This window comes from Sinocyclocheilus anshuiensis, unplaced genomic scaffold, assembly GCF_001515605.1.
Source record: "Sinocyclocheilus anshuiensis isolate Anshui unplaced genomic scaffold, SAMN03320099.WGS_v1.1 scaffold1543, whole genome shotgun sequence".
In the NCBI taxonomy this organism is placed as follows: domain Eukaryota; kingdom Metazoa; phylum Chordata; class Actinopteri; order Cypriniformes; family Cyprinidae; genus Sinocyclocheilus; species Sinocyclocheilus anshuiensis.
In genome coordinates this window covers 1,101,103-1,113,916 of record NW_015551074.1, presented here as the reverse complement: position 1 = coordinate 1,113,916, position 12,814 = coordinate 1,101,103, and the positions used below count along the sequence as shown (strand labels likewise).

At 39.8% G+C, this 12,814-nt stretch overlaps 2 protein-coding genes across 4 annotated transcripts in view; both read right to left on the bottom strand.

Moving 5' to 3' along the window:
- The window catches only part of syn3 (synapsin III), a 55,088-nt gene extending 53,807 nt beyond the window's left edge, over nucleotides 1-1,281 (bottom strand). The window contains exon 1 of one of the 2 annotated variants that reach the window (XM_016452157.1): nucleotides 1,194-1,281. The gene's annotated coding sequence lies outside the window, so the exon portion shown is untranslated. The remainder of the gene's footprint in view (nucleotides 1-1,193) is intronic. The other variant, XM_016452158.1, reaches the window with a different exon arrangement.
- A 1,240-nt stretch (nucleotides 1,282-2,521) lies between these two features.
- The window catches only part of LOC107662220 (poly [ADP-ribose] polymerase 12), an 11,943-nt gene continuing 1,650 nt past the window's right edge, over nucleotides 2,522-12,814 (bottom strand). For both annotated transcript variants that reach the window (XM_016452155.1, XM_016452156.1), the window contains 11 exons: nucleotides 12,201-12,336; nucleotides 11,758-12,127; nucleotides 10,246-10,296; nucleotides 10,038-10,164; nucleotides 9,135-9,300; nucleotides 8,929-9,049; nucleotides 6,007-6,103; nucleotides 5,855-5,930; nucleotides 5,654-5,784; nucleotides 5,427-5,578; nucleotides 2,522-4,697 (listed from right to left, as the gene is read on the bottom strand). In XM_016452155.1, the coding sequence (XP_016307641.1) occupies nucleotides 4,144-4,697; nucleotides 5,427-5,578; nucleotides 5,654-5,784; nucleotides 5,855-5,930; nucleotides 6,007-6,103; nucleotides 8,929-9,049; nucleotides 9,135-9,300; nucleotides 10,038-10,164; nucleotides 10,246-10,296; nucleotides 11,758-12,127; nucleotides 12,201-12,336 (1,981 nt within the window). In that variant the 3' untranslated portion in view covers nucleotides 2,522-4,143. The remainder of the gene's footprint in view (nucleotides 4,698-5,426; nucleotides 5,579-5,653; nucleotides 5,785-5,854; nucleotides 5,931-6,006; nucleotides 6,104-8,928; nucleotides 9,050-9,134; nucleotides 9,301-10,037; nucleotides 10,165-10,245; nucleotides 10,297-11,757; nucleotides 12,128-12,200; nucleotides 12,337-12,814) is intronic.

Here is a 12,814-nt window from a genome sequence, read left to right as displayed (position 1 = left end):
TCCCACACTCACACTCACACACACACACACACACACACACACACACACACACACTCACACACACACAGGATGAGGCGGAACGCAGCACATTACAGCTGCAGAAGCGGTTTGTGTCGACGGCCTGCAGTATTACTGCTGCTGTCATTACAGAGCCCGGCTAAAAATACTGAACGCTCTGCAGGACTCCAGCAGCCTTTCTGAGCTGAGATTCTGCAGCACGACACCAGCGTGACGAAACTAACCATCCCTCACACAGCACAGGGCCAAAACGCCAAAGCAATCAGCTTTGAAAAAGCACTATGTAAAAAAATAAATAAACATTTATCATTGTTGCTATATCATTTTTAATACATTTATTTATTTACATTTAGTTATTAAGCATTTTATCCAAAGCCACTTACAAATGAGGACATTAGAAGCAATCAAAATCAACAAAAGAGCAATAATATGTAAAACAGCATGAGCACAGTATCGTTATTAAATTAAATTATACATTTATCCTAATAAATAAATGTATCAAAAGAGGAGGGACCCATTAGGATTGCTTTTTATCGAAAATTAGTGTCATCAATAAATGATCTCTAATGGTCTGAAGGTTAAACCCCATCCTAAATTATTATATAAACAATAAAAACAGCATAAAAACAGGAGAGAAATAAATAAAAGTGTCAGATGCACACAGCATGAGGAGTCAGGAGGCGACGCGGTGACGTCACGACGCACGCTTGACCGCCAGCGGCGCGGTTGATTGACAGCAAGAATCAAAGGAGAAGTGTGCGCATGCGCACTGCGCAGCTTCTCCCGGAATAAACACCCGTTTATTCACACTGACCGCTCTCGCAAGGCTAACAAGTGCTCTGATGTTTTCATAAATTAGTAATTAATAAAAATCAAACGAAGCAGGAGTGAATAAAGGCGGCTGTGAGAGATATATGAAGGGATTCCCTCACCGATATCCATTACAACAATCGCATCTGCGTGCAGATATATGATGACGTTTTCATAATTATCCCTCATTACCACACAGCATCTCTAAATGCCCACACATCAAAAACTGGAGGAGAAAAGCACAATATTCGGGGTATTCATCAGATTTTCCCTTAGCGTATTAGTAATACTCGGTACTGACAAATTCAAAAAGGCCATAAATAAATAAAAAACGATATAGAAATAAAATCAGATTTGTTATTTACCTCTGTAACGTCCACGCTCGTGCCGCACCGACTCCAGCAGCAGCGCTCGCGCTCACGGTGCGTGACCGGAACGTGCGGGAGCCGCCGCATTAACTCACTCGCATCCGATTGGACGAGCGCTCTCTCCTCATGAATATTTAATGAAAGGCACTTAGACGCGCAAGCGCAGAGCTGCGATGGATGCGCCGCTCAAGAGATGCGAAGCTTTATCGATGAGATTAATGAAATGCGGTTGATAAGTAAGACGAGACCCGTCTGTAGCTTCATTGCAATACCATATGTTTTTCCTTGTTCTGTTTTCTTGTTGTATTTTAGTGTTTACAGCCAGAAACTGATTCTGTGCCAGACGCTGATTATTATGCGACACATAACATATGAAGTATTAAAAAAATAATAATAATTACTGTGAAAAATACAGTAAAATAATCAAAGAACAGCTCTTTTGGACTCAAGAAACGGATGAACAATCAAAAGGCAATAAATAAGAAATTATGCACTCAAAACAGAACCAGTTTAATCCCAAATCTTTCCCAGACATGAAAATATCCAGATGTGTCAATAGTAACCCTTTGAAATAATAATAATTTTTTACTTTTTTTTAAGTGTGTTAAAAATTGTGTTTTATGGTCAGTCACAATTAATGTGCATACTGAATTTATATATACATACTGATAAAAAGTGCATAAATGCAAAGTGCATACATTTAATTTAATATATAGTATTTATATATCTCAGCCCAGCTATTTTAAACCGTTTGATCACATTCTAGGGTTATTATTATTATGCATAACAACACTGATAGGAACACTGAGATAAAAGACAAAAAAACACTTTTTGTGAACAAATTGTTACTTTATTGTAACATATATCATAAAATTGTTATATTAGTGCTACCAGTATTCTAACATCAATATTGTAACTTATTTGTAACGTTGGAACTTTTAAGTTGAATGCAATATTTCCTTCACTAACAACTGCAACTGGCTTTATATGTAAGCCTAAATGCACTATTGTGACCTTCAACATGTTTCCTCGTTCTATGACCACAGTCAGTGTCATTTTTAGAGCTTAATAAATGAAAACCTTCTTCTTTATAGTGACCGGTGGGATCTAAGGGGTTAATGGTCTCGGGTGAAATATGATCCAGACATGTTCTTTAAGGATATGCTGAAGATTTGTTAAAGCATCTAACAAATGTATACATGTGAAGACCAAAGACACAAAAGAGCTGTTTAGTGTCAGCTTTTGTTCCATGAAGTCCATCCTAACCACCTCTGACCAGGACAGAACTAAATGTCAGGAGTTTACAATAAAAGTGTTTAGTACACACAATTAAACTGCACATTTATAAGTGCTGTGGCTGTCAGGTGATCATGCCGTTATATGACTAGATTATACGATAGAAAGCTTTTCAGTATCAGTGTGGACATGCACTCTATCTGTTCAGCCAGAGAGAGAGAGATCAATAATTAACTGTCATGTCTATATGAAATGCATAAAGCATCCTGATATCCTGAAACATTTCCATAAATAACTGGTTTAATGAAGAGTCAAAACAAATATTATCTCAACTGTGCACAATGTTACTGACACGCGTACTGAACTGCACTGACAGCCATTCTAGGAACATATGAGACAGGAAGTGCAGTGGAAATGTCCTCAGCTGAGACAGGAAGTGCAGTGGAAATGTCCTCAGTTGAGACAGGAAATGCAGCAGAGGCACCTTTAGCTGAGACAGGAAGTGCAGTGGAGATGCATTCAGCTGAGACAGGAAGTGCAGCAGAGACACTTTTAGCTGAGACAGGAAGTGCAGTGGAAATGTCCTCAGATGAGACAGGAAGTGCAGTGGAAATGTCCTCAGTTGAGACAGGAAGTGCAGTGGAAATGTCCTCAGTTGAGACAGGAAATGCAGCAGAGGCACCTTTAGCTGAGACAGGAAGTGCAGTGGAAATGTCCTCAGCTGAGACAGGAAGTGCAGTGGAAATGTCCTCAGATGAGACAGGAAGTGCAGCAGAGACACTTTTAGCTGAGACAGGAAGTGCAGTGGAAATGTCCTCAGATGAGACAGGAAGTGCAGCAGAGACACTTTTAGCTGAGACAGGAAGTGCAGTGGAAATGTCCTCAGCTGAGACAGGAAGTGCAGTGGAAATGTCCTCAGCTGAGACAGGAAGTGCAGTGGAAATGTCCTCAGCTGAGACAGGAAGTGCAGTGGAAATGTCCTCAGATGAGACAGGAAATGCAGCAGAGACACTTTTAGCTGAGACAGGAAGTGCGGTGGAAATGTCCTCAGTTGAGACAGGAAGTGTCTCAGGAAGTTCAACATGATTTTTATATCGCTGAGGGACGCTGGTATTGAATGGTTTGGGAAACAAAATCAACAGTGAGATTTCAGTCAGTCATTCACATCTATTTGAGGATTATGAGGAAAAAGGTCAATAAATGAATTCCCTTAAAGTTGTGTATTGGAAAGTTTTATTGTGACAAGTATCTCAAATATTGAGATTATTCCAAAGATTACATTGCCATTAAAGTATTAATTATTAGTATAAAAATGGCATTAATTATTCTGATTGATATTGAAAGCTGGCATGAAATAAAAATTCACTGTCTGTTTTCCAAATGCATGTTACAGATCTAACAATTCATCCATGTATATGTTTCTTTTTTTAATTATGATTATGTAGGTCTTCTTCTTCTCCAGTTGCCCGCTTAAGCTCCGCCCCTGCAAGCTCACGCTCATCTGCATACTTTTGAGAGCCCCGCCCACATCTCGACAAATAACCCCGCCCCACATTTTTTTCTTTTTATTGATAATCTGTCACATTTGGATGTATGTCAGAATAAAGAAGAAAGGATCTGTCGCCACTCACCCATTTTTCTATTATTGTGTTATCACAGTATTGTATTATCAGTATGAATTTTTTACTGGCTTCCACTAAAGCAATGACGTTCAGGAAATAATGCACTCTGACTTTGAAGACTTTGGAGGAGTTGAGGCATGTGAGGAAAAAGATCGTGAGGGAGAAACACGCGAGGAGGAGGCGCTTGAGGATGAAATGTACGAGGCTGTATATGAAGATGATGCTGCTGAGGAGGGTTTATAGAAGGGGTTGTTTGAGGAGGAGGAATATGAAGAAGATGCATTTGTGGAGGGAATATGGCGAGTGACTGCAGGAACAGCTACACGGCTCCTCACTGCCACTGCTGGATTTGCCACCGCAGGACGGCTCGGTGAATCAAAGCCACCGACATCTCTGTACTCGATGAGATACTCGGGGTAGATCTGGTGCTTTTCAAACACCACAAATACGGACGGATCGAAGACGTCATTCACACAGCTGTCGTAGAAGACGGTGTCTCCTCCGTCTTTGGATGGAGGCCGGAGGTAGCTGGATTCACCTTTGGTGTAGCTGCCAACCAGAATGCGACACACGAACATGGAACGAGTGCCTGCGTCTTTGGTGTAGCTGTGCGAGTATTTGGCATCCCTGGCAAAGTAACTACCTGCAAAAGAGACGTATTTCAGGCTCTTTTAGAAGGGGAAAGATGTTGCATGCATTTAAGAGACTAGTTAAACCAAAAAATGTGCTCATTCTCAGGCCACCCGAGATCATCAGGTTTGGAGAAATGCAGCATTGCATCAGTGTCTCAGCAATGGATGCTCTGCAGTGAATGGGTGCCGTCAGAATGAGAGCTGATAAAAACGTAAGTAATCCACAGCACTCAGTTAACATCTGGAGAAGACAAAAGCTGAAACAAATCCAGCATCAAGACGCTTTTAACTAAAATACATAAGAGTCCATAATCCATAATAACGCTTCCTCCAGTGAAAAAGTGCATCTGTTGTCTCTCACATATTAGTTTAGAGCTGTTTAAACGCTGCTTGATCTGTGCAGATTTCTCTCCTGATTCAGACCAGAACACTTTTTCACTGGAGGAAGCGTTATTATGGATTATAGACTCTATGTATTTTAGTTAAAAGCGTCTTGATGCTGGATTTGTTTCAGCTTTTGTCTTCTCCAGGTGTTAACTGAGTGCTGTGGATTACTTACGTTTTTATCAGCCCTCGTTCTGACGGCACCCATTCACTGCAGAGCATCCATTGCTGAGACATTTCTCCAAACCTGATGAAGAAACAAACTCGGATGGCTTCAGAGGGTGAGCACATTTCCAGCAAATTCTCATTTCTGGTTGAACTATTTCTTCAATACTGTTTCTTTAACCGAACGCCACCTTTTCCGTAGGCCGTGCCGTGAGTCCCACAGATCCTCCAGTCGAAGTTGTTGTGGCAGATGGCATCTAAATGCGTGCTGTCGGTGCCGTGGAAGAGCTGCTTCTCGGTCACGTCTCTGCCTCCGTTGTTCTTTTTCATGAAGTCCTTCTGCCTAAAAGTGGCGCAACCGTCAGACGTGCTGTAATCGATCTGGACGCTCAGGTGAGTGCATGTCTTGTGGACTTACCACTGATAAACTTCCCATAATGCTTTGTTCTGGATCCTCTCGATCTTCAGGATTCGGAAGCCGACCATGGTGCGACTGAACAGTTCTTTGATTTTGATGTGTTCGGCTGACGTGCTCTGCAGCGACACACTCTGTGTAAAACAGCACAGAACGATATAAACAGAGATCCACGTAAAGTCACCGATAAATGATTCCACTCACCTTGTATCCGGTTTCAGGAGTCAGGGCTTTATCCCAGTGCTCCGGCAGAGCCTTGAAATTGTTGGGCGTCCTTTTACTGAGAACAGAGAGAGGAGTTTTTTCATCATACAGGTTTCGGAGAGTCTGAGAGAGAATGAGGAGTGTTTACTTACGTTGTCTTGATTGTTCGAACATCAGCCGCTGACACAAATTTGGGACGACGTCTGACGACTTTTTTGGTTGTGTAGCGTTTGTTTGTCTGGATCATATCTGAAGAGCAAGATTAGTTCAGACGGCATCAAGAGAGCTGCATGAAGCTTTTTCAAGACTATTATAAGTATAATGTATGTGAGGGTGTGCGATATTGACAATATTTAAACAATATTCTGCGCTGGTATAGTTTGTGCAATTACACTGATTTAAATTGAACGTTAAACGTTAATATATTGATCATGTTCTATTCTGTAATCTTAATATAAATCATAGCTGTCAGAATAAAAAGGTTGCATTTTATGCATTTTATCCCTGATGAAAATGAACTATGGTTTTACTAAAGTGACCGTAGTTCAACTATAGTATTTGTAGATTTCCATGGTTACCACTACAGTAAACATATCTGAACCATGTGTAAACAAAAATATAATCTAGTAAATTGCAATTAAAGCATGCTGAATGTTAGAATGCGTTTCAAATATAAAGTTAAGTGGGTATCATTACCCATTAATCATTCTTAACTGAAAAGTTCAGTTTAGAAGTATCGTATCGGTATCGATATTGACGATACTGGCATTTAAAGGTATCGGTATCGTATCGAAAACAAAATAAGTGGTATCGACCATCCCTTCTTTGGCTGGTTTAGTCCGATCATGGATAATTTCATTAATAATTTAATTTATAATTTAAATAAATGACACTTAAAACCGCCAGTAGATGGCAGTAATTCCCTGTTTTAATGAGTGATTCAATGAATCATTCATTTAAATGATTAGTTCAAAACGGCTGATTCATTCAGAAACGAAGCAAGTGATTTATGAATGGATCATTGAATCATTGACTCAAATGATTAATTCTAAAACAGATTCATTCAGGAACGAATCACTGCAGTGTTGCTCTGTTCCTCTCCGGCTTTGTTTGAAACAGAAAAAAACAGACAATATTGTGTCTAAAATGTAACTCGCTCGATATCAGCTTCTTGTTTGTTAAACTGTTGTATAAAATCAATATCACATTCACGATTGCGCTCACGTGCTGATATTTAGGAAAACAGCACTTGTGTGATATTACTTAACTATATCATATCTTATAAATACACAAAAACAAAAACCTACAGCGATATTTTTTTCTTTCATAACATGAATTATATGCTCATTCTAACTGCATTCTAATAGGCTTCATCATGCAGTGAATGCTTTCGGGTTCTCAAGACCCAAACTATGTTTTTTTGTTAATTATGCGACATACTCGATAATGTCAGCTCGCACATCGTCAATAAGGGTCAATTTTTCGAAATTGAGATTTATGCATCACATGAAAGCTGAATAAATAAGCTTTCCATTGATGTATGGTTTGTTAGTATCGGACAATATTTGATTTATATTTTCGAGATGCAACTATTTGAAAATCTGGAATCTGAGGGTGCAAAAAAATCAAAATATTGAGAAAATCATCTTTAAAGTTGTTCAAATTAAGTTCTTAGCAATGCATATTGCTAATCAAAAATGAGGTTTTAATATATTTACGGTAGGAAATGTACAAAATATCTTTACTTAATATCCTAATGATTTTTGGCATACATTTTTTTTAATAATTTTGACCCATACAATGTTTTTTTGGCTATTTCTAAAAATATACCCGTGCTACTTAAGACTGGTTTTGTGGTCCAGGGTCACATATGTGAATATATATTAAGTAATGATTAGTTCTCGTACGTCTGCGATCCGGCGGTGAACTCCACCACGGCGTTGCTATCGGCCTGGAACTTCTGCTCGAGTTCAGCACTGGAGATGGAGGACAATCCATGACCCCCGTCCTGATCAATAAAGAGAAAAAAAAAGAACATCAAAAGAGCGCAAGATGTTGAAAAGCATAGTTAGGATACTCAAAAAGCCACTTGCCGCTGTGGCATACTGGATCCAGTTTCCGTACTCGTCCTCCCAGTACCAGATCCACTCGGTGGTCAGGATGAAGGTGGGCTGGAGCACCGACGGTACTGTCGACAGACGCCGCACGCTGTAACAGCCTTGGGTCATCGTATCGAAATAAACCATGTTCATTCCAGAGCTTTGATAGACAGAGAAACCGTCAGAACACTCAATAAACCACTGATTATTCATGCACTGCCTACTAACTGCCAGTGTTGGGGAAAGTTACTTTTAATTGTGTTACTCCACAAAAAAGTAACTAATTGCGTTACTTAGTTACTTTTTATAGAAAGTAATGCAATACAAAGTTCTGGCATGAAACTCTAGATGGCGCAGTCTGATAGGTCTAACTCAATCTGACTTAATGACATCATATTAAATGGCAGCTGATTGGTTCTCTCCTGTATCAGCAGCCAATGAGCTTGCAGCTCAACATTCAAATATTTGGCTAGTGCTTGTGGTAGCAGTTGCAGCGCGCTTTAGAAACCCTCCACCTTCCCCAGCTCCACCTGTATAGATCTGCTAAGGGTGATTCATGTATGCTATGGGCTTATTTCATACATGTTATATGTGCAGCAGCAGTATTTCTTACATGCTCACAGCAGCATGTTGTGGATGTATTGGCAGCAGCAGCAGCAGCGTAGCAGATCTATTCCGCCAAGACCAAATACATTAACATTGTCATGTGCATTACCATGCCAATCCCTCGGAGAGTTGTCAGTTGACAGAATTACGTTTCTTTTGCGTTACTTTTTGTCACCTGGGCTGGGCTTGTTTATTTGTTTTTTTAATAAAATGCATTACTTTACTAGTTAATTGAAAAAGTAATCTGATTACTTGCGTTACTTGTAATGCATTATCATATATATATATATATATATATATATATATATATATATATATATATACAGTATATATCACACACCCCTAAATGTAAGATGATTTTGAGGTTACCTGTGAAGCTGAGCTCGTATGTCTGCGATCCGGCGGTGAACTCCACCACGGCGTTGCTATCGGCCTGGAACTTCTGCTCGAGTTCAGCACTGGAGATGGAGGACAATCCATGACCCCCGTCCTGATCAATAAAGAGAAAAAAAAAGAACATCAAAAGAGCGCAAGATGTTGAAAAGCATAGTTAGGATACTCAAAAAGCCACTTGCCGCTGTGGCATACTGGATCCAGTTTCCGTACTCGTCCTCCCAGTACCAGATCCACTCGGTGGTCAGGATGAAGGTGGGCTGGAGCACCGACGGTACTGTCGACAGACGCCGCACGCTGTAACAGCCTTGGGTCATCGTATCGAAATAAACCATGTTCATTCCAGAGCTTTGATAGACAGAGAAACCGTCAGAACACTCAATAAACCACTGATTATTCATGCACTGCCTACTAACTGCCAGTGTTGGGGAAAGTTACTTTTAATTGTGTTACTCCACAAAAAAGTAACTAATTGCGTTACTTAGTTACTTTTTATAGAAAGTAATGCAATACAAAGTTCTGGCATGAAACTCTAGATGGCGCAGTCTGATAGGTCTAACTCAATCTGACTTAATGACATCATATTAAATGGCAGCTGATTGGTTCTCTCCTGTATCAGCAGCCAATGAGCTTGCAGCTCAACATTCAAATATTTGGCTAGTGCTTGTGGTAGCAGTTGCAGCGCGCTTTAGAAACCCTCCACCTTCCCCAGCTCCACCTGTATAGATCTGCTAAGGGTGATTCATGTATGCTATGGGCTTATTTCATACATGTTATATGTGCAGCAGCAGTATTTCTTACATGCTCACAGCAGCATGTTGTGGATGTATTGGCAGCAGCAGCAGCAGCGTAGCAGATCTATTCCGCCAAGACCAAATACATTAACATTGTCATGTGCATTACCATGCCAATCCCTCGGAGAGTTGTCAGTTGACAGAATTACGTTTCTTTTGCGTTACTTTTTGTCACCTGGGCTGGGCTTGTTTATTTGTTTTTTTAATAAAATGCATTACTTTACTAGTTAATTGAAAAAGTAATCTGATTACTTGCGTTACTTGTAATGCATTATCCTCAACACTGCTAACCTGTATGTTCTTGCAGCATCGCAGTAATCTTTCTCGATGGCTTCGTTGTCAGGAAGAGCCTTCCATTCGGATCCTTCCTTAACTTCCCATTTATAGGGCAGAGTGGAATGCTCCTTCCAACACGAGCCTGGAAACACAAGCGTTCAGCTGCGTTCATGGTGAACATCACTCTATGAATCACACAAGCGCAGCAGAATGCCGCTCTTACCACCGTGCTTGCAGTGTCCTTTGACGAAATACATGCAGATCTCCGTTTTCTCTGAGAGAAGAGACACACACACAATTCTGTAAGTGACTTTCAGGCTGAATTTTCCTAATATTGCATTCTTGCTTTTAAAACATATGGAAGCCCGTTTCTGCCAGTGAATAAAAAATTAAAAAGGTAATTGCAACTTTTTATCTCACAATTTTCTGACGTTTTTCTCAGAATTGCAAGATATAAACTCGCCATTGCGAGTTATAAAGTGAGAATTGCGTGATATAAACTCGCAATTCTCAGAAAAAAAAGTCAGAATTGCATGATGTAAACCCACAATTGCGAGAAAAGTTTTTTTTTCAGAACTGGACTTTATAACTTGCAATTGCAAGTTTATCTCGCAATTCTGACTTTTTTCTCGCAATAGTAAAAAAAAGTCAGAATTGCGAGTTTATTTCTCACAATCCAGACTTTATAATTTGCAAATTCTAATTTATATTGAGTTTATATCAAGCAATTCTGAGAAAATGCAATTCTGACTTTTTTCCTCGCAATAGCAAGTTTATATCGTATAATTTTGACTTTCTTCTCACAATTGCGAGTTTATATATCACAATTCTTAAAAAATGTAAACTCGCGATTGCAGGAAAAAAGTCAGAATTGCGAGTTTATTTCTCACAATCTTGACTTTATAACTCGCAAATGCAAATTTATATTGAGTTTATATCAAGCAATTCTGAGAAAATGCAATTCTGACTTTTTTCTCGCAATTGCGAGTTTATATCCCCCAATTCTAACTTCTATGTAACTCACAAATGCAAATTTATATCTCACAATTCTGAGAAAAGAAGTCAGCATTGGGAGAGAAAAGTCAAAATTGCGATATATAAACTCGCATTTGTGAGAAAAAAGTTTGTCGCAATTTGCAAAATGTAGCAAAAAAGTCAGAATTGCGACAAACTTTTTTTCTCGCGAATGTGATGTAAACTCGCAATTGCAGGAAAAAAGTCAAAATTGCGATATATAAACTTCGTGAGTATTCGCGAGAAAAAAGTTTATATGTCGCAATTCTGACTTCTTTCTTGCAATTGCGAGTTTATCTCACAATTCTGAGAAAAGAGGTCTGCATTGTGAGAAAAAAGTCAGAATTGCGAGTTTATGTGATTTTTCTTGCAATAGCAAGTTTATTTCTCGCAATTTTGACTTTCTTCTCACAATTGCGAGTTTATATCTCACAATTCGTAAAAAATGTAAACTCACAACTGCAAGAAAAAAGTCAAAATTGCGATATATAAACTTGTATTCGTGAGAAAAAATTTATGTTGCAATTTCGACTTTTTTCTTGCAATTGTGAGTTTATATCTCACAATTCGTAAAAAAATTTAACTTACAATTGCAAGAAAAAGAGTTTTTCTCACAATTCTTTTCTCAGAATTGTGAGATAAAATGTCACAATTACTTTTTTTTTTTATCGTTTTTTTATTCAGTGGTGGAAACGGCTCCCATAAAGCATGTATGTGTTACCTGTGTTGTTTTGTGGAGGCCTCTGAGCCCCCTGTCCTCTGACTGCGTTAAAACCGCTCGACGGTCTCCGGTTCTGTGCATTCGGGCCTCTTCTGGGGTTCGGTCCCGCAGCGTTTGGAGCAGAAGGTGCCTTGGAAAGACGCCTCAGGACTTCAATGTTGGAGTACAGATCCTTCATGATGGCCATGAGTTCGGCGGGGACGCCTCTGTCCTGCAGCGTCTTCAGCGGATGCGGCTCGTAGAAGTCATGAGCGCGAGTGCAGTCGCAGGAGCCTCGCAGATATTTCTCGCAGATGTGGAGCCTCTTACAGTTCTCGGCGTCCGGACAGCGGCCGTATTCTCCCGTGCCATTATTATACGAATGACACACCTGAGAAACAAGCACCACTTTTCAAGTTCAACTCAGAACTCTATACTTAGAGTAAAACGTGTGAAATGCTCACCGCTGGCAGGAGTGTGTTATCGCTCTGCATAAGCAGAATGCACAGCTCCTTTTCGTCCAGTGTGTTCAGACCGTGAGCGGTCAGAACTAATGCATTCTGACCTGAGAGCAGATCGTGACTGAAGCGGCATCCTCGTCTGCAAGTGAAAACATTTATTTAGGGAACAGACAGTTTTTGTATTGCACTTGGTTTTATTTTAGTTACTTGTAGGCAGTGAGATGCAGATTGTTTCTTCATCAGGTTTGGAGAAATGTAGCATTGCATCAGTGTCTCACTGCAAGTGAATGGGTGCCGTCAGAATGAGAGCTGATAAAAACATGCAATATAAGTGCATCTCCTGTTGTCTCTCACATATTTGTTTAGAGCTGTTTAAACGCTGCTTGATCTGTGCAGATTTCTCTCCTGATTCAGACCAGAACACTTTTTCACTGGAGGAAGCCTTATTATGGATTATGGACTCTATGTATTTTAGTTAAAAACGTCTTGATGGTGGATTTGTTTCAGCTTTTGTCTTCTCCAGATGTTCACTGATGGACTGGAGTGCTGTGGATTACTTGTGGATTATTGTGATGTTTTTATCAGCTCTCATTCTGACGGCACCCATTCACTTGCAG